This window comes from Mirounga leonina, unplaced genomic scaffold (genome assembly GCF_011800145.1).
Source record: "Mirounga leonina isolate KUSES-001 unplaced genomic scaffold, KU_Mleo_1.0 Mir_150, whole genome shotgun sequence".
Taxonomy (NCBI): Eukaryota; Metazoa; Chordata; class Mammalia; order Carnivora; family Phocidae; genus Mirounga; species Mirounga leonina.
In genome coordinates this window covers 19,061,514-19,081,966 of record NW_023270374.1, presented here as the reverse complement: position 1 = coordinate 19,081,966, position 20,453 = coordinate 19,061,514, and the positions used below count along the sequence as shown (strand labels likewise).

Genomic DNA, 20,453 nt, shown 5'->3' with positions numbered 1-20,453 from the left:
TCAAAGGGTATAAACTTCCAGTTATAAGATGAGTAAGTTCTGGAGATCTAATATACAGCATAGTGACTATAGTTAACAATAGTGCATTATATACTGAAAGTTGCTAGTACAGATCTTAAACATTCTCAGCACAAACAAATGGTAATTATGTGATGGGATGGAGGTGTTAGCTAAGGCTATGGTGGTAATCACTTTGCAATATTTAAGTGTATCAAATAAGTTATATGCCTTAAACTTACACAATATATATTTTTTTAAGATTTATTTTAGAGAGGGAGAGAGAGAGCGCACACATGAGCGGGGGTGGGGACAGGGGCAGAGGGAGAAGGAGAGAATCTCAAGCAGACTCCCAGCTGAGCGCAGAGCCTGACGTAGGGCTCGATCTCAGGACCTGAGCCAAAACCAAGAGTCAGATGCTCAACCAACTGAGCCACCCAGGTGCTCCAATTTACACAATGTTACATGTCAATTATAATTCAATAAAGCTGGAGGGGGAGATATGCTTCACACAATTTTAGTGTGCCTCTAAGCTAAAAAATCATCTAATTGGCACCACAGTGTATTTCCAAGTACCCTAATCCAGTGAAGAAATACAGTGGACATCACAAAATGACTTTTGTCTTTTTGATTACTACTCATTAAAGTGTTATTTCACATAACTCTCCTGGTGGCTATATGTCCAGAAGTCATAGAATTGTCCACTTTACAAACAAGACAAAAGCATCATGTATTTTGCTGCGCTCTTGATGTGGGTGCACACACAAGAGTGTTTCTCAAGCAGTGGTCCCTGGGCCAGCAGCATCACCTGGAAACTTCCTAGAAATGCAAATCTTCTGTCCCACCCCAGACCTACTGAATCAGAAACTTTGAGGTGTTAAACAATCTGGGCTTAATAAGCCCTCCAGGGAATTCTGGCACACACTAAGTTCTCAAGTTATTGAATTAAACATCAGTCCTTAAAGATGAAGTAAATTATATGCAAGAGGAAAAATAGCACAGGTTAAGGTTAACTTCTGCTGCTGGTACATGAGATGAGTTCACAAGTCAAGTCCAGGGTCGGCTACATGGGCACACAATGCTTTGGTAGTGCAGACTTCCAGAATGAATGAAATGAGGTGGGCCTTGAAAACTGGATGAATCCCAAGGAGGAGAGGATTCAAACAACAGCAACCAGTGGAGACGAGCCACTACTGAATCCAGTCTGTGCAGTTCTCCTTGACAAAACGTGACTGGTTGTATGTGGGTGACGACTGTTTGCAAGGACATGTCCAGTGAGGTGTCAGTTTGGGCCAATTGCCTTATACAGATCATGTGTCGCAATCAGCTGAAAGCCAGTGAATGTGGCGTCACTGACCCCATCATTAATGTAAATCAGACAAATAATAGGAAACACTTTTATTCTTTAAAAGCAACTGTTTTAAGAAAAAGGAATCAAAACTGTACTTGTTGGTAATCACACTGATCATTATCAGGATAGTACATGCTATTAGGAAAATGTAATTTCTTTTTTTCTGAGATGCTCCCTGCTGGATGATCAGCATCTACGCTATAACGATGTGAACAATACACACTATGAGCATGTTTACTGAGCAAGACAAGAGCCATGGCTTACTCTAAATACTTTCCTTGGCTGCAGTAGATGACCAAATTTGATTATATGTTTTCAGAGCTTAGGAAGGCTAACCACCTAATCATGCCAGAGCTCAACAAACAGCATTAATAATCACCAAAAAAGGCACTTTAAAATACATTTGACAAGGAGTGACACTAATGCAATGAGAACTGGTCTAAGCCCTGCACTAAACTTTGTCATAGATCATATAAATAGTGCATTCTCTTTGTTTCCATACGTATATATAAATATATATATGTGTGTATATACCAACAACCATAAACCTGTATGTGTGTTTATCTTCATAAGTCTCTGGGTAGGGGAAAAAAAACCTTTGCTGTTTCCTTTAATTTAATAGAACACAAAAATTCTAGTCACTTCACACCTGCAACAAAGAATGAGGAGACGGGCAAATTAACGCAAAAAAGTACCCTACTACACCTTTGTGTATTGACCAAAAAAGCAGTACAATAAATACTCAGAACTTTCCTAAGTTGTCAACTATTAAAATAAAAAAATCTAGTGTTTTAACAAAGTTTATTAGACTAGAGGGAACAAGGAGGATATTTTTGGTACTGTAAATCTCATACCCTCACACATCCATATTGCTTAGGTTGAAGAGAGTGGAATGAACACAAGAAATTTCTTCCACAGATTCTTTCTTTCAGTACCCAAGTTTTAGGTAAGTTGCGTTATTCCACTTAGCTTAACATATAAACAAAGTCTTGTATAAATATATTTTCAGGATGTCTAAATTCTCAAGATATTTTCACAGAGTACTAAAAGTACTTAAAGGATTTTTGTGAAATAAACAGAATTGCCCACATATACCAGTCCACTGCATACACCCAGGCTTGGGTATTTTGGCTCGATGTTCTGAGAGACCAAATATATCCGTGCCAGAGGTGGACAAAAGGCTGACTCGTCCTTCCCAGGAACAAGTGTATAGACTTACTTTTAGATGAGAAAACAATTAGTAATGGCATTTAAAGTTTAATTACTAAACTGTGTAACGCCTGAGGACAAAAATCAGAGCAATTTTTGAAAGGTTAAGAGTCAGACTCTGGGCATTTCCGTTTTTTAGCTGCTGGTTCTTCAGTCGTGTGTGATTCTAAAGTGCCTGCGTTGGATTTGAGACTGGGGTCTGCTTTAAGGTTATCCATGGCAACAGTGAAGCCTGAGAGAAGGTACCCCCCACCTCCGCTCATCAGTAGTTTGGGATGACTTCGATCTGGCAAAACCTAATCAAGACAGAAAGACATTCATGTTTTCCTAAGCAGATAAAGCACATGATAACAATACACATGCCAGAAATGAGAATTTAAATGACAGAGATTCTCTTGAAGATTTAATCAGACCAATTCCTAAAAAGCTCCTTCCTTCATGTGATAGTGCAGATAAAAGTGTAGAATGGTTTAAATGATTTTCTTGTGAAAAATAAACCTGAAGCTGCTGCTCTCGAACCTGAGGCAAGTTCCTGGTGGCAAACGAGCCAATGTCTGTGTAGTACTCTGGGCCTACGCATGGCTTCCTTCCTATTGGCTCCAGGAAGCTTCATGGCCAACAGTGGAGCTTGGGTCCACGGAGAAGTAGCTACTGGACATATATCCAGAGCTTCCCTTCCCTGATACCTTGTTAACTGTGACAAAATCTCTTCTCTGCTGTTACCATAGCTCAAGAAGATGACCGCCATGAAGGGCAGGGTCCATTCAGGGCTTTGAGTATCCTGGATTAAAGTAGTACGAGGTCCAAGCAGCAGGGGAGGGCCTGTGGCAGCCATGGAGGTGCTGCCTCAGATCTCCCTTCAAGAGGGAACTGGCTGTGAGGAGTTCAGGCAGCAGAAAGCCTGTAGCTGAGGCTCCTTTGGGATCCTCTGCGGCATTCACACCCAGGGAGGCCATGGGCTGCTCCAAGTCGATTACTGAGCATGGGTACCCAGGACCGCAACATTTCTGCCCAATACAGGGCTCCTTTAACAGGCAATCTTTGCTCTGGGGTTTCCCATCATCCTGGCTGAGACATTCTGAAGGCCTCGCTGCAGGCTCTTCCTCCCCATCTTCCTTTCTCTCCCTTCTTTTGCAGAAATCACACCTCCACCACCATCTGAGGGCTTTCCCATCTGATCCTGCTCCCTCTCTCCCTCATCTTTCAGAGGCATCTTCCCCCATAAATCCCTTTCACTTCTAATTCACAGGACCTGAACTGACATGGGGCCCACCAGTAAATCCTGAAAACCTGCTGCAAAGACATCCCAGCAGAGAGGGGAGAGTCACTTTCTTGTCGGCCTAGGGATTTTGCTATTAGCAGTTATTCCCTCCACAATGATCTCGAGGCCTTGGAGAAACATGAACCACAACTGTTTGCATTTTAAGTGTCTCTGGACTGGAATTACAGAGTAATAGACCCTGACGTGAAAGGAGGAAAAGGGTCCAGGAAAAGCCAGGGCACTTTTGAGTTACAGGCAGATTCTTTCATCCCTGTTGACGGAAATAGGGGCATCTATTTAACAACTTCTGGCACTACTGCAGAGAGCCAGTGACTCAGGAGAGCAGCTCCCTGGAAACGGCTGGAAGAACACGTACCTGGTAATTCCTGAGCCAGGTTTCAGACAGCCTGAGGTTGATGACCCCTCCTCTTTCCCGTAGTTTTGTGTAGCATTCCAACAGAGGCTAAAGGTATAAACAGAATTTAGTTAAGAATGCCTTTGAGGGCTGCGATTTGAGTATTAACATGCAGATGCAAGAACTCCCGGCCCTTCCATTCCAGCATTACCTCTTTATACTGACAGTAGACCACAAACGGCCTTGAAGGGGCCACGAAGTCCAGCAAAGACAGCAGGAGTGGAGTGGGATGGAAACGACTAGCTACAATTAAACTACAAGGAAAACGTTAAGACAAATTCTCTACTCAGCAAAGCAGAGCATACATTTTAAAATGCACTTAAAATGATCATCTACTGGGGCGCTTGGTTGGCTCAGCTGCTTCAGGGTCTGCCTTTGGTTCAGGTCATGATCCTGCGATCCTGGGACTAATTCCCGCTTTGGGCTCCCTGCTCTGCAGGGAGTCTGCTTCCCCTCTCCCTCTGCCACTCCCTCTGCTTGTAATCTGTCTAATAAATAAATAAAATCTTTAAAAAAATGATCATCTATTCATTTGCCATGACTCACACGAGGAAGAGCTTTAAATACAACATTCTACAAATTCCAAAAAAACCCCATAAAATCATGAGATATTACTTTCTAAGAAACACAAAATGAATTAAAAGCTCTCTTGGTGCTTGGCAACTCTAAGTAGCATTTAATGACATTCTTGATTAGAAAAAAAAATTGGAAATAAATCCAACATTGTAATTCTGGCTTTCCAGTTACCGGAATCTACGTCTCCTGTCAGGTTTTCCTTGGCCTTTACCATTAGCCAGCATCACATCAATTTGAATGCCCTACCACCTGCATGTAGCAGGACCACACAGACTCATCTGGTTCACTGTCACTGGAGACATTTCAAATTCATTCTAAAACTCTGAAACCAGCACAATCAATTTCCCACCTCCACCAGATGCAGCCTTCTTTCTTTAAAAACCCAAGGCAGACTCACCATCTCTGCTCCCACTGTAATCAAAGCCGACACACACACAGACAATTCTAATCTGTTTGAAGCACAGCCCACGAGCACCCAGATATCTGCATTCCTTCATCAACGCACCCATCTGAGTTTCTTTCACTCAGCAGAGCAGCAGCCTCCAAATGTCTTTTCCTTTGCTCTTCTTGTCTCCTCTGCTTTTCCTGAATCTTCAAGAAGAAAAAGAAGAAACTAATGTACTGAGGTCGTTCAGTCAGGTTCATGGATATGCCGGTCAGAACATTTCCACAGTATTTATCAACTTGGACTAGAGCAACGGAAGGTCATTCATGAGGAAGTTGAAAACACACAAACCCGTTTGTTATAGAACAATCAGTAAGCTACCTATACAATGCTTCTGGATCCTGAAGCTCCATCCCAAAGAATACACCACACACGTGCGTACACCCACACACACGTTTTCTCCATCTATTTTGGTATTTATTATCTTGGGCACTGATGTTCCAAAGCCAAACCAAATCTCAGTGCTTCGATGAAGTTAACTCAAACTCTGAGGGGAATATTATGAAGGTTAGGGGGACTCTTAACACTTACATAATCCTTTTTGCTTCCTCTCTCTTTAGGCTCCTTATATTCTGGATCTTGAGAGACGATTTCCATTGTTTCCTGTTCTGGTGGATGATGGCTCTCTTGGGCTTCTGCCACGCTGTCTTCATTCTCCTGTTCCGAAGTCTGTTTTTCCTCCAGGGTGCCATTACTTTCTTCAACTGAAGCACTGTCTTTAGGCTCTGAAGATAGCATCTCCGCAGAAAATGTTCCATTTAGGAGACTGTCCACTTTGTTGAGTGGGAAATCATAAAGACCACTGAGGAAAGATTTGGGAAATCCAAAACATGCTGTTGCTGCCCGAACAGGTCCACCTCCAGGGTACAGCTGAATAATGGAACCAAAACCTGAAGAGATTAAAAAATTAACAGCTGCTCGATGGAGGTGATTCTAGACTCAGCAAACCCTCAGGGTCCTCCACAGTATGAAGACTGAAGGTCTCCACTCTTCAGGGGCTGCAGGATGATGCAGCTCCCTGGGTGGTCTGTTCAGCCACTCAATATTCCCAGTGAAGGAAATATAATTCCAAAACACATGAACCTCCACGTGACACTATGGTAAAACCCTGTGATCGTGCAAATTTGGGTGTCACATGATTGGTAATTGGCTCTCAGCTTTCCCCCAGTCCAATCCTCAATCAGGGCAGTTAGAAGCTCTTATCCGCCACAGGATTAGAGAGAGCGTAGGCAAACCAGGCTAAACCAGGCTGTGTTGTGTTCCTCCAGGACAAAATATACCCCTCGTAGTCTTCTCATCCAATCCCCTCAACTCAGGCCAATAAAATGAGAACCAGCTATTCAAGAATTTACTGAAATCACTGTCCTGGAGGTCCAAGCCAGCCAAAGGCTTCTTAAACATCCCCACTGATACTGAAGTTGGGGCAAGGGCAATTGCCATCCAGGGGCACCGACACAGCACTGGCTGGGAGATGTGGACGCTGCAGGAAGGTCCTAGGGACTGGGGTGGTGCGGGCCTACCCAAGCCATTTTGTGAATCTTGCAGTAATTCAGCCTTTCTGTGCACTTGAGTTTTCAGGTCCTTCCATTCACGTCAGGGTAGTGCTTTAATGAACCTAAAAATGCTAAATCTTACCTCCCATCCGTTCCATCATTGCACCCAGCACCAAGCCTGCACAGGTTTCCATTACGATCATTTTATTGCCAGCACGGACATTTCCCAACGTCAACATCTGGGCTAGTGTATCATATCTCATGTGGCTAAGGAAAAAAGAATGATTCGTTTATTTTAGCTAAGCAGGGCCAGCTATTTTAATCATTTTTTTAAGTTTTATTTCGTAAAAATTATGTTGGTAAGATTATAGAGTGCTTTGGAGGCAACAGTAAAAAGAACTTACAATTCATGAGGTAGGAGGACACTTTATTCAGGTGAGCAAGTTTTTCATTTTACTTAAAATCATGACTTTTCTTAAAGATATATTTTCCCCCAATTATACTTTTGAAAGGAAACAAAGCGTACTTAATTTTTCCAGGTTCTCTTGCATAATACATAATTGAAAGAATGCGGGTGGATGGCTTCACAACAGTAACGATGGCTTCATACCTGGGGGAAGAAAAAAGAGGACATCTGTTTTTAAGAACTGGCTGAAAAGTATTTTATTTTTAATAATATACATTTTATAAATCCTTAAAGATTTAATGCTTTCATTCTTTCCGAACAAAATCCACTTACTTCTTTTTCTTCTTTTTTATATATTTATCTTGAGCAAATTCTGTCTTGTCCCGGAATGTTGTACTATTTTCAATTAGCTGCTGAACTATTTCCTATAAGAAAAGGAGCAAGCAGATTTCCTGAAACTTTATTTCCACTGAAATGATAACTTCAAAGGTTTCTTACCCTGGAATGTATCCAAAGGTCTGATTTTCCAGTCCCTTTTCCACAGAAGTCCAAATGAATAAACTGCATTTTTTACTCTATCTAGAACTTGTATTAAAACACAAGTACCTTTAACTGCACTTAAAACAGGGTAAAAAAACCCAGAGCTACATAATAAAGGGAGAAAGGATGTAAAGGAAACTGTCCTTCCTGAAGACACTGGCTGAAAACATTACTGAAAATGAACCAAGTTAAGCTCTGATATGCACTAAGCTATTAAATTCTCTTTTGCTAATAATATCAGTAATTCACTCACTTACATTCCTGCATAAAAGAAATGAAATCTTTGATCTACTGAATGGCATGTACATGTCAAGCTATTTCTAAGAGAAAAACAGTATTTTTACATTTCACCTTAAGTAAATCCTGCTTTAAAATCCAAGCAATTTCCTCAATACCAAACAAAAGCAAAACACGACATCCTTTGAATATTACCTCTCCTTTAATGCCTTTGTCCTTTAAAGCTTTTATGTCATCTTGAGTAAGTTTCTGAGATTTCCCATCATCAATTATATTTCGATTATCAGTGCCTGCTTCTTTGGTCTCTAAGGAAGGAAATTGCTTAATGACATTTATGATCTGAAGTTACGTAAAATCTTTCTTCTTCTAAGTTCATGTCCACATCCAGCCCATCCTGTATATGCTCTGGCCCCTGACGACCTTTTCTGACCTCATTTCTTAACCCCACTGCTTCAGCCACACTACCCTTCTGTTCCTTAGACACACCAAGCCCAGGCTCACTACAGGGCTCTGGCACCCGCTGCTCCCTCCACTTGGGAGTGCCTTCATGACAGAGCTCTAGGTCCTTCCCATCCCTCTGGGCTGAGCTCATTGTCTCAGCCACGTCTCACCCAATCAGTCTCCAGTACACCTCCCTGCTTTACCATCTTCACAGCACACATCACCATCTGCAAGTGTGTTGTCTGCCTGTCTACTTATTCTTGGTGTTCCCCACTGCTCGGTACACTTTATGAGATGATTTAGACAGTGCCTAATCATGCCTGGCACATATTTGGTGCTCAATAAAACTATGGAGGTTAGTTTAAAAGTATTTAATTAACTGGTTTGAACCAAAACTTCAATAGTATTTTAGTTACTTGATTTTAAAAATGAATTATTTTTATTTTATTAAGAAAATATTTTACGTACATTTATTTAAACAAATATTGAAATATCTAATTTTAATTAACAATAACTAAAATTATGGGGCCTTTGCTACAGGTAAGGCACTGTTAAGAACTTCCTATGTGTTATGTGACTGAACACTGGCTACAGCCTAGGCATTACATGTATTTATGGCTCCATTTTACAGATGTAGACACAAGACCTAGAGAAACCAAGTAACCTGCCTAAGGTTACAAGGCAAGTGACGAAACTGGAACTTAAACCTAGTCAGTTAAATTTGAAGCCAGACTCTTAACTCTACCTGACATGCTAACTGCCTGCAGGTGTTATCTAACTTCGGGGCACTGAAAGGACTCTACCTGCTCTTACACTGAAGTAGCAAGGATTCTTCTAGGATTAAAAACTTGGCCCAAAAGTCAGAAAGCCAGTTAATCATGGGCTGGAGCTAGAATTCCAAAGCCAAAGGCAGACCTTGCTTCATTCTACCAAGCTACAGTTCTTAGATTATAAGTTTAAATTTCCTTGGGGATAGCCTGGGTTAGCATTTTAGAATTGGGATCGACAGGTTTCAGACTAGCCAGCTCAAGAGCACCTATTTCATATACCCAAAGTAGTGCACCTGAAGTAGGCTCTTCCTTCTTCTTCTTAGGCTGAAGACTTCCTCCATTGGTCACTTCAAATGTGGTCCCATAACTATGGCCAATGACGTTATCCAGATAGAACCACTGTTTTTCAAAAGTTACTTTTCTAGGGAAGAAAATGCAATTAGCTGAATCTCATTTGCATTCAGTATAGAAAAGATAGGCTCAATCAAGTTTATTTCAAAACTGGTCTCCATAAAGAATGATCAGCAGCATGATCTCTGAACATAAACTGACAAAGGAACCAGAGAGAACTGGGTTGGGGCAGAGACATAAAATTAGTAAGAACCTACAAAAACACTGAATTTGGAAGGAGAAAAAGGACAGAAGACCTTCCTCTTCTGAGGCTCTGGTCTGACTCCAATTTGCACTGACAGGATGTCCAGACTCACAGCTTTGTGGATTTCCTGTATAGCATAAAGAGTCACCAAGACTGCCAGCCCACTGGACACACATTGTCATACCCCTTGCAACTCTTTTTTTTTTTTTTTAAAGATTTTATTTATTTATTTGAGAGAGAATGAGATAGAGAGAGCATGAGAGGGGGGAGGGTCAGAGGGAGAAGCAGACTCCCTGCTGAGCAGGGAGCCCGATGCAGGACTTGATCCTGGGACTCCAGGATCATGAACTGAGCCGAAGGCAGTTGCTTAACCAACTGAGCCACCCAGGTGCCCCCACCTCTTGCAACTCTAACTAGAAACTCTCAAAATTGAACTATCACTGAGATGACAGGGATTTAACAAATTACCTGGTCTAACTGGCTATTTTCTTTCAAAATTATCTAGTAAAAACAGAGTTGCCTAGCTGGCTCAGTCAGTAGAGAATGGGACTCTTGATCTCAGGGTCGTGAGTTCAAGCCTCACACTGGGTGTGGAACCTACTTAATAAACAAACAAAATTATCTAGTAAAGGCAAATTATATTTACAGATAAACATTACTGACAATCTATACATTTGGAAATGGTGCTTAACACTAACAGTGCTCTACTGAGGATCAGCTTTCCCCATTACCTGGATTTTTATCTTATTATCATTTAAAATGAAAATCCCACAAAAACAAAACAAAAAAAATTTTTTTTTCCAAAAAAAGAAAACTAATATCCCCTGAGTATTGACCAGTGGCTAGGCAGTATGTGACAGTGTTTAATATTTTATTTAATTCTCACAGTAATCCTAGGACACAGCTCCTTCCAGAAAAGCAATCTGAGGCTTAGGGAAAAAGTATCTTGTCCAAGATTCAGTTAAAAAGTGGAAGCTGGGATTAAAATCGAGGTCAGCCTGACCCCAAAGCCTGGTTCCTTCCATTATATCACACAGTCTGCTCCAGAAAAGACCAGTGGATCTCAGGAAGCCCCGCCTAGTTTTACGACATGGCCCATGTCCACAGAACTCCGAATCCTGGAAGACACGTACTGGTTAATTTTGTTTGTGCCCCACCCATACCTTCTTTTCCTTTCTCTGTGCCCCAGGAGTCTACGACAAATGCATAGAGACTCCCTCGCCAAAAGTTTCCCACTACTGCTAGACCCTGCGTGCATCACCATTCTCTGTTGGTTCTCTAAACCTTGCCACACCACTGTATGTGTATGTGTCACATCTTCATTAAATCTCCTCGCTGAATCATCTGAGTGAACTCCCGTGAGATCCTAAGTGATCCAGATAGGGTGGCTCAGTCGGTTAAGCGTCTGCCTTCGGGTCAGGTCATGATACCAGGGTCCTGGGATAGAGTCCCGCATCGGGCTCCCTGCTCAGCAGAGAGCCTGCTTCTCACTCTGCCTACTTGTACTCTCTCTCTCTCTGTCAGATAAATAAACAAAACAAAAACCTTTAAAATTAAGCAACTTAAAAGTATGAGAAAGAAAAACCAAAATTTCACCTGTATGGTCATTATAAAGCTGTGTAAACTTTGGTATCATTCATCAAACTTATAAGGACTTTGCTGCACTGCTATGCTTCAATTAAAAAGTTTAAATAACTAGTATTGGCTCTTTCCAAAAATTATATACTTGAAGGCTGACCCATATTTCTAACCAGAATTTCTGATTAGAAGAGAAAATGATGCAGATATATTTCTGGACTAAAGGGAACACCCCCCCCCCCAACCCTGTATTTCCTTGCCTTTACTAAATTGATTCTTGTGCAATAAAACTTGGTTGTCACCAGCAAGGTGCTTTGGGGACTGTTAACCTATTTTCTAATGACACCTGTTTCACTTTATTTTTTTTTAAGATTTTATTTATTTATTTGAGAGAGAGAGAGAAAGAGAGAGCAGGGGCAGAGAGAGAGGGACAAGCAGACTTCCCACTAAGCAGGGAGCATGACGCGAGGCTCAATCCCAGGACCCCGAGATCATGACCTGAGCCGAAAGCAGACACTTAAGGGACTGGGCCACCCTGGTGCCCCACACCTGTTTCACTTTAAATACCAGTCAACAGTTTGATTCACACAGGAGTAAAATAATTCATCTCATGTGCGCACTTAAAACTCCAACAAATCTACCACTTCCTAGCCTATGGTCTGCAGAAAGCTGATCTCCTGACACTGAACTCAACTTATTTCATTGTCAAAAGTACTATAATAACCTAACTCAAAAGAAAGCTTGGTTGTACTTTTCAGATAATTAACTGAAACATCTCAATTCTTTTTCAGCATTAATGAGCTTTTGGGGTTTAACAACCTCACCACCCCTGCCAAGAAGCTACCAAAAATTCCCACTTCTCTATTATTAAAATAGAGTTGTAACTAATCAGCAGGTTCACAAATCAAGCCTAATTTCAAGTTTTGAGACCTTGAGCAAACTGTTTTTGGGGAATTTAACTTTCCTAGACCTGGCATCCCTTCCTGTAAAGTGAGGGAACCCTAGAGTGATCCTACGTGCTATGAGAAGTTGCTCTCCAACGTTATTAGGCGTAAAGTTATTCCAGTTTGGATAGAGAGAAGAGCCCGAGGGACAGAAAAGGTCGGAGAGGTTTCATTTTTTGTGGGATTGATCCTGCTGAGGGAATAGGGAGAAAGGATGGTCTATGGGGAAAAGGCAGGGGAGGGGAGGACCCTGAGAGGCAAGGATATCAGAGGATGATTGATGGGTTCTGTGAGATAACAGGAGAGAACATATCACGGACCTAGAAGAACCGCAGGACAGAAGGAAAGGTAAGCGTGCGGGGGGGGGGGGGGATCTGAGCATCCGAGGGGCAAGAATGGAAATGGGACCCTGTGGAAAGATCGAGAGGGATGTTGAAGGCAGAAAGTCAGGTTTGAAACCATGGAAGGAGCACTCTGCAGGAAGACAGGAGTGACAGGTGAAACCCCGAGGGCCGAGAATGGGACGTTGGGGGAAAAGGTCTCTGTAGGAAGACCAAAAGGAAATAACGAAAGAGAAGATTGGGGATCCACAGAATCAAGAACGGGACCCTGGTGGGAGGGGTTCTGGGGGGAAGGGATAACGAGAAAATGGGGACGGAGACACCTAAGGCCAACAACCTGACTTACTTTCTCCGCTGGACTTGCACTGCTTTAAACACATCTTCCCGTTTCAGCACCACGAAGTCGCCGTCGCGGATGCGGTGGTCCCCAGGATGCGGTGGCTGTGGGCCCGACAGCTCTCCTGAGCCCTCCATGAAGCTCAGCCGGTCTCCCCGCTCTGCAGCGTCTCTCCTGCCCCCCGCGCCCCGCCCCTCGTGCTCCGCTGTCGCCGCGGCCAGCTTCACTACCACAAGCCGAGTGGACGCAGAACCCTCCGACCGGCACCGCCCCCACGTGCTGCGCGCCGCTTCCGCTTTCCGGTCGGAACCTCGGGACAGCTTCCGGCAACCTCACGGCTTCCGTCTGGCCGAATTCTTTGATTGGCTGCATTCTGTTCCGCCCCTCTTGTCTCGCGATTCCTTGGACGGAAGTTGCGTCACAGACGCGCCAGAAAGGAATTTGGAAGTTGACGAGTTCAGCCTGAGTGGGTAAAGGCTTTCCCGCGAGGCTGCGAGGTGTCCGGGAGGGGGGGTGGGGGTGGGGAAACTGAGGCACCCGGGCTGCTCCAACAGATGAGACTCGGCCCCCGCGCGAGGACGTCAGGAGCAGGAGGACTGCAACTGAAGGGACTTGGGCAGGAGTCACCTGAGGAGCTCAGACCTCAGTTTCTTTTTGGCCCCACCTGTCTCCCCCCACCCCTCTCCGGGAGGAGGGGAGAGCCCGGCGGGCCGTACCTGCTGCCACGAGGAACCTGCCTAGCTGAGAACCGAGAGAGCTTTGGGACCTCTATTTTTTGCAAGTAAGAACAGCTTGAGGAGCCCTAAATGAAGTAGGGTGTTTAACGAAGCACAGCAGACCCCCCCGCCCCCCGGGTGGCTCCTTTACTCAGTTCTGCAGTCCTATTTCTTGCGTTTGTGTTGGAATTTTTACTATTCTCACTCTGTTATCTCATTTGGGAAATATGGCAGGTAGCGTTCTCGAAGGAGCGCTTCATCTTGGGAGTCTGAAGACGGAGTTTGGAGCTCAGTATTGCCACCAAACAACTTGAATCTTGATCAGTTTCTCAGGGCTTCATTTTCCTGACTTGCGATGTGGTCTGGACGATTATCAGTTTTGTCTTGTCCTAACATCGTGAACTTGTTTGGGTATTAACTTATTTATTAATTAAATCCCTTCAGACAAATTTGGATATGGTGTTTTGTGAAGAATTGCACTACAGTGTACGGATATATTCTTTATTTCTTTTTATCCTTAGGATATGAACTATTTTTAAAAATAGACTTTATTTTTTAGAACAGTTTTAGGTTTTAGAAAAATGGCACAGAAAGTGCAGAGAGTTCCCTTATATTTTCTCTTCCCTCCCCTCAGACCGGTTCCCCTTGTTAACACCCTGCAGTAGTGTGCTACATTTGTTGCAATTAATGGACCATTATTGATGCGTTATTACTAGCTAAAGTCCAGAGTTTATGTTAGGGTTCACTTTTTCTGTAGTACAATTCCATGGGCTTTGACAAATGCATAATGTCATATATCCACCACTATAATATCATACAGAATCATTTCACTGCCCTAAAAATGCCCTGTGCTCCACCCATGAGTTTTTTTTTTTTTAAGATTTTATTTATTTTTTATTTGAGACAGAGAGAATGAGATACAGAGAGCATGAGAGGGAAGAGGGTCAGAGGGAGAAGCAGACTCCCCGCCGAGCAGGGAGCCCGATGTGGGACTCGATCCAGGGACTCCAGGATCATGACCTGAGCCGAAGGCAGTCGCTCAACCAACTGAGCCACTCAGGCGCCCCATGAGTTTTTTTAAAACCCATTTTAAAGGTCACTTATATTTTGAATCTTTGGTACTTAGCCAGAACTATCTTTGAGTTTAAAAAAAAAAAATGAGTATCTTGCTATGTACAAAACAAAAAATGTGAAGAGAGAACTAGCAAAAAAAAAAGGATTATAATATATTAACAAATATAATATATTAACAAATAACAAATATCAAAAAAAATGATTGCATTCCAATGAATTTATCTAAAAACTAAATTTATCTAATCAGTATTGACCTGGAAATGATCTTTCTTTTATTGTCTTTTTAAGAAGTTGTTAATTCCGGAAACTTAACTTCTTTCTCATTTAACCCTACAGAGAAGAAAGATTGAAACGTGTATGTACCATGTCCCACTCCTATGCTTCCCCAGAAAGGTCTACATTAGCTGCCTATGTAAGAATATCCTTGTATCTCTGATAAAAGTGGATATGACATGCAGGATTGACTGTATATAAGGGGCTATGATGATGTATTCCTAGTGTCACAGGTCAGGATTATGTTCAGCCAGTGCTGCTCTTTTATATGTGCATTTATAAGTCTAAAACACTACAAACAGGTCATCTCAGAGTTAATTACTTGTCTTATTTTCATTGCTATAGTAGGAGCTCCTTGCAAACAGGTGCAGTACTTTATTTTTATCCCATGAACATTCAGTATACTTGGTGAAACACCATGGGTATACCTTAAAAAGAGATGGGACCATTTGCAATGACATGGATAGAGCTAGAGAGTTTAATGCTAAGGAAAATAGGTCAGTCAGAGAAAGACAAATATATGATTTCACTCATGTGGAATTTAAGAAACAAATGAGCAAAAGGGGGATAAAGAAAGAGACAAACCCAGAAACAGACTCATACTAACTATAGAGAACAAACTGATGGTTACTAGAAGGAGGTGGGTGGGGTGGGTGGGTGAAATAGGTGATGATGGGGATTAAGGATGCACTTGTTGTGGTGAGCACCAGGGTTGTATGGAAATATTGGATCACTGTGTGGTACATCTGAAACATATTACACTGCATGTTAACTAACTGGAATTTAAATAAAAACTTAGAGAGAGAGATGGGAATTAGAAGGGTAACTGCGGAGTTTTTGAGGCTACATCTCCTATTACCATAGTGTACACTGTTGCAGGCCTGTTTGCTAATCTCAAACTAGAATACATTAATTTTCTCTTATTAACTATGTTAATACATTCTTTTTTCCCCCCACATATGTAACTTTTACTATTTTTTTCTTTTTAACAGCTTTATTGAGTTATAATTTGTTTTTTTAAAGATTATGTTAATACATTCTTATCACTATTTTCACTGTAATCTTGATGAAGATCTTGGTCTTTCAGAAAATATGAATGGAGACTATAGAGGCAGAGGATTTGGACGAGGAAGATTTCAAAGCTGGAAAAGAGGAAGAGGTGGTGGGAGCTTCACAGGAAAATGGAGAGAGAGAGAACGCAGACCTGACCTGAATAAAACCATGAGAAAACATACTTCTGGTAGGAGAGGACAAGGATTGTTCAATATTTTTTTCCTCCACAAAGGAGACTATACCTGTCCTACAAAGCAGTTTAACTTAAATTTCAGTCTTATTTGATGTTACTCCTTAAAGTAGTATTCAAACATTAAGATCCAAAATTTTTACTGAAACCTCTAACTTAACCTGTAACTACTAATACCATGTCAGCTTCTTAATCCTGGAAGGAGAAGCAAGTTGGAAAAAAAATGTTCTATTTCTCCTGACCTAGTGCTTGCTTTGATAGCACATATACTATTTCTGCTGACCTAGTATTCTGTTGCTTTGTTTTGTTTTCAGAACAAACCTCGCAGACTTTGCTACTACAATCAACATTGGATCAGTTAATACCATATAAAGGCTGGAAGCTTTATTTCTCTGAAGGTAGAGTTGAAAGTACCATAAATTCTATTTTCTTAACTTGTGTTTGGATGTTACATCTCATATTACTATCATTTGGCTCACTGATAGATGCCACCTTCTTCAATTTTAGTTCACCCAAACAATTAAATCATGTTTGTTTCAAGAATATTTTAGGTTTTATATCAGGAAAGGAGAAACCTCATTAGGTATTTCAAAAAGGGGATTTAATGCAGGGAATTAATATATACAGATGGAAGTCTAAAGAGCAAAAGGGAAACATTGAGGTAAGCCCCCAGATAATAATAACTTCTGGAAGCAGGAACCATCCTTATGGCTGAGGGTACAAAAGGTAAGAAGTTCTGAAGTGGCCAAGACCTAGGAATTCAAAGGAAGGGCTGTTGCTTCAGCCACTGAGGGGTACCCTACAAAGCTGTGCTTGGACCTCTTAAGGGTGCCCTTCACACCTGTGCTTAGACCACTGCAGTGAATGAAGCTGCTTGTTGGTGATAACTCTGGTGGGACGATTACACAGTTGATGCTCAGAGCCGGAGGCTGGAACTATAGCTACTTTCTCCAGCTGAAGAGATGCTGAAAAGAATTAGAAACAAAAAATCTTTCTTTCTTGCCACCTTCCAGTCTTTAAAGTGCCTGCAATTGGCAGAACCTAGAGGGAGTCTGGGAAATGCACTGTGCAGATCTCGATCATAGCATCACAGAGCAGAAAATGGAGGGGTGGGCTTGGAACTGAGAGACCACCAACACAGGTTTGTGTAGAAATACACTTAAGGAATCTCCCCTTTTATAATCAAGAACAAAAGCTAGCATCATATACTTGTCTTTATAGGTTTGGAGACTAGTCTTTTCTGCATTCTTTTTTTTTCTTTTAAGATTTTATTTATTTATTTGACAGAGAGAGACACAGCAAGAGAGGGAACACAAACAGGGGGAGTGGGAGAGGGAGAAGCAGGCTCCCTGCTGAGCCAGGAGCCAGATGCAGGGCTCGATCCCAGAACCCTGGGATCATGACCTGAGCTGAAGGCAGACACTTAACGACTGAGCCACTCAGGTGCCCCTCTTTTCTGCATTCTTAACAGTTTCTATGATATGTCTTTTATTAGTTATGGGTTATATGTGCATATATATCTGTGGGTTATTTTCCCACTAGATTGTGTACTTCTTTAAGAGGGCAAAGACCTTGCCCCATACCAGGCACTCAGTATTCATTTGGTGAATGAATAAAGTGCTTTACAAATGTTTTCTGTATTGCGAGTCTGTTTTTTTCTATTATATACACAGATGTGTTTCATAACTGATGTGTCTTTTGCTGCTTTAGGATGCATTAGCTAGCTGTTAGCCCAGAACACTAGAAGTGATCTTTAGATTGGTCCTAAAGATGGAGTTCAGGAGATACCTTAAGTTTATATCCTCTATACTTCCAAACTACTTCACGGTATTATTTCTCTGTGGGAGACCAATTTGAAAATGTTACAGAACTTCCAGTATAAAGGTTTTAGGACCAGAGTGAAGTAGTGGTAGTGGTCTGTCTCCTCTCATTTCAGGATGTGGCAATATGGACTAGTAGAATTTACTTTGCAAAGACTGATTGTCTTTAGCTCTGTTTCTGAATAATTTATTTAGTTCATGTGTCTAGTTTTGGCTTTATTATAATTTTCATTTTAAACTTTATTATGTAATCTATTTGAACTACTAGGTCCTATTAAGTGTCAAAGGCTCAGTACTAAGATTCCCAGATATTGGTGCTTTTAGAGAGTCACTTCCTGGGGCGCCTGGGTGGCTCAGATGGTTAAGCATATGCCTTCGGCTCGGGTCATGATCCCAGGGTCCTGGGATCGAGCCCCACATCCGGCTCCTGGCTCAACAGGGAGCCTGCTTCTCCCTCTGCCTTACCCCCTGCTCGTGCTCTCTCTGTGTCTGTCTCTCTCTCTCTATCTCTGTGTCTCGAATGAATAAATAAAATCTTTAAAAAAAAAAAAAAAGTCACTTCCTATTTGCATTTAAGATTATGCAGACCTAAACTTGTTTTAGAATCTTAACTATTCACTCAGTACTTACCTATATACTTATGTAAATGTGATCAGAATGCAAAGTAATTGGAAAAAGTCATCTACCATGTATACAGTGTTTCTTCCGTCTCATGAAAATTATGTCTCTACACGTGATTATTAGTGCTAATGCCATTTTGTTGGATTAGTTTACAGCAATAGCTCTCCTTTCATTCAGAAGATTCAAGCATTTGAAAATTTTTTCACAAGGCGTATTGAGTTATATGATAAGGTAAGATTCCTGTACAACAAAGCTACTAATCCACCTTTATGTGTTGTCTTCTAGAACAGTATATTTGAGGTGCTAGTGATCAGTAGATGGTGCAGCCAGACAGCCTTGATCTAGATCCCACCTTTGCCACTTAGCTGCAGTATGGACTTCAGTGTATTACTTATGTTCTTTGAACCTTGGTTTTCTCATGTATAAGTTGGGCATAATAGTATTAATACCACTGAGGGTTGTTAAGAGGCATAAATAATATATTTTAAATACTTTAAGTGGTACAAAACTTACTGTACTTACTCATTGTTATCGCCGTATAAATATATCTTTTTTCAAAGTGTGTAATTGAATGTTTAGTTATGATAGTTGACTCCAAAAAAGCCATCATGTTTTCATGCCTTGATATTTTATAGGATGAAATAGAAAGAAAGGGAAGTATTTTGGTGGATTTTAAAGAACTGACAGAAGACGATGAAATGGCTGACTTGGTACCAAATATAGCAAATGAGTTGAGGGATACACCTGAGAAAACCTTGGCTTGCATGGGTCTGGCAATACATCAGGTAAAGACTTCTCTTGTGCAGACTCTGTCAAAATTTTAAAGGAAGATTTTACAATAACAGTACCTTCTCAAAAAGATACTTAGTTTTTAACCAACAGACATTGGCTAGAACTGAAAGGTTGCAATCCTGTCCTAAAAAATACCATTCATTCTGTATACAACAGCTTATCTAAATATGACATTTATTTTAGTTTATTTGAATTAGTCTATTGAAGATAATACAGAAATTAAAGAGCTCCTTGGAAACAATCTCATAGGGAAGATAAGACAAGGATCATGTTCTCAGTTACGAACTTGGAAAGCAACCTCAGATTTAGGTTCTTTGACATGAGGCAAGTCATTTACTCTCCCTGAGTGTCCCCATATGTAAGCTGAAAATAATATGTGCTGTGCCTGCCTGACTTTTTCTCAGGGTCAGTTGACAAAACGTATGTGAAAGTATTTAGGCTGGCAAAGGGATAAATGCTTCAAGGTAAAGAGTAATACATCTCAGAACAGGCACGATAAAGTACTGACTGCATTCAGAGATAAAGATAAGACCCTCAGCGATTGGGGAGGAATGGGGAAAGCTCAGAGGAAGCCTTTGTAGAGATGGTACATAGAGCAGAGGAGATAATGGTAGCCAAGTGCGAGGAATCGTTCATTACAAAGATGTGTACGCTGCTGGTACCGGAGACTGGAAACCTTGGTGTTGTCTTCAGACTCCTCTCATTAGTTCTTCGTATCCAAGTCACCACATTCTTTCATTTCTATTTCTAAAATATCTCTTAAATCCACCTCTTTTCACCCTTACTGCATCAGTCTTAAACCTTCATTATGTTTCCAAAATTGTCGCTACTGTTGCTATACATGGTAAAACATGATCTGTCTTTGGAAACTGCAGCAAAGTGAAATCTAAATCCTTTCTGTGGCATTGAAGGCCTTCCATGATCTGGTTCACCTTCCTCCCCCACTTTCATGCACTACCATTCAGCTAAGCTGAGCTC

At 41.5% G+C, this 20,453-nt stretch overlaps 2 protein-coding genes across 4 annotated transcripts in view; one reads left to right on the top strand and one right to left on the bottom strand.

Moving 5' to 3' along the window:
* Positions 1-1,380: 1,380 nt before the first annotated feature.
* Positions 1,381-13,073, bottom strand: TRMT6 (tRNA methyltransferase 6). Its single transcript, XM_035005868.1, has 11 exons — positions 12,946-13,073; positions 9,435-9,562; positions 8,126-8,235; positions 7,487-7,578; positions 7,274-7,357; positions 6,890-7,014; positions 5,786-6,144; positions 5,315-5,400; positions 4,385-4,487; positions 4,195-4,281; positions 1,381-2,853 (listed from the first exon to the last, which is right to left on the bottom strand). The coding sequence occupies exons 1-11, from the start codon at positions 13,071-13,073 to the stop codon at positions 2,662-2,664; spliced, it is 1,494 nt and encodes a 497-aa protein (XP_034861759.1). The 3' UTR covers positions 1,381-2,661.
* Positions 13,074-13,431: 358 nt separating this feature from the next.
* MCM8 (minichromosome maintenance 8 homologous recombination repair factor) overlaps positions 13,432-20,453 on the top strand; it is a 42,093-nt gene continuing 35,071 nt past the window's right edge. Inside the window, exons 1-5 of one of the 3 annotated variants that reach the window (XM_035005865.1) lie at positions 13,432-13,717; positions 16,087-16,239; positions 16,557-16,640; positions 18,832-18,914; positions 19,319-19,468. In XM_035005865.1, coding sequence (XP_034861756.1) covers positions 16,092-16,239; positions 16,557-16,640; positions 18,832-18,914; positions 19,319-19,468 — 465 coding nt within the window. In that variant the 5' untranslated portion in view covers positions 13,432-13,717; positions 16,087-16,091. Of the gene's footprint in view, positions 13,718-14,945; positions 15,139-16,007; positions 16,240-16,556; positions 16,641-18,831; positions 18,915-19,318; positions 19,469-20,453 lie in introns of those variants that run through there. The other 2 variants (XM_035005867.1, XM_035005864.1) reach the window with 2 other exon arrangements.

Coding starts and splice junctions, on each gene's coding strand:
- TRMT6 (XM_035005868.1), bottom strand. CDS start 13,073: ATGGAGGGCTCAGGAGAGCTGTCGGGCCCACAGCCACCGCATCCTGGG. Junction 7,579..8,125: donor ACAAAGGCATTAAAGGAGAG/GTAATATTCAAA, acceptor CTTTTCTTATAG/GAAATAGTTCAGCAGCTAAT. Junction 7,358..7,486: donor ATAAAAAAGAAGAAAAAGAA/GTAAGTGGATTT, acceptor TTCTTCCCCCAG/GTATGAAGCCATCGTTACTG.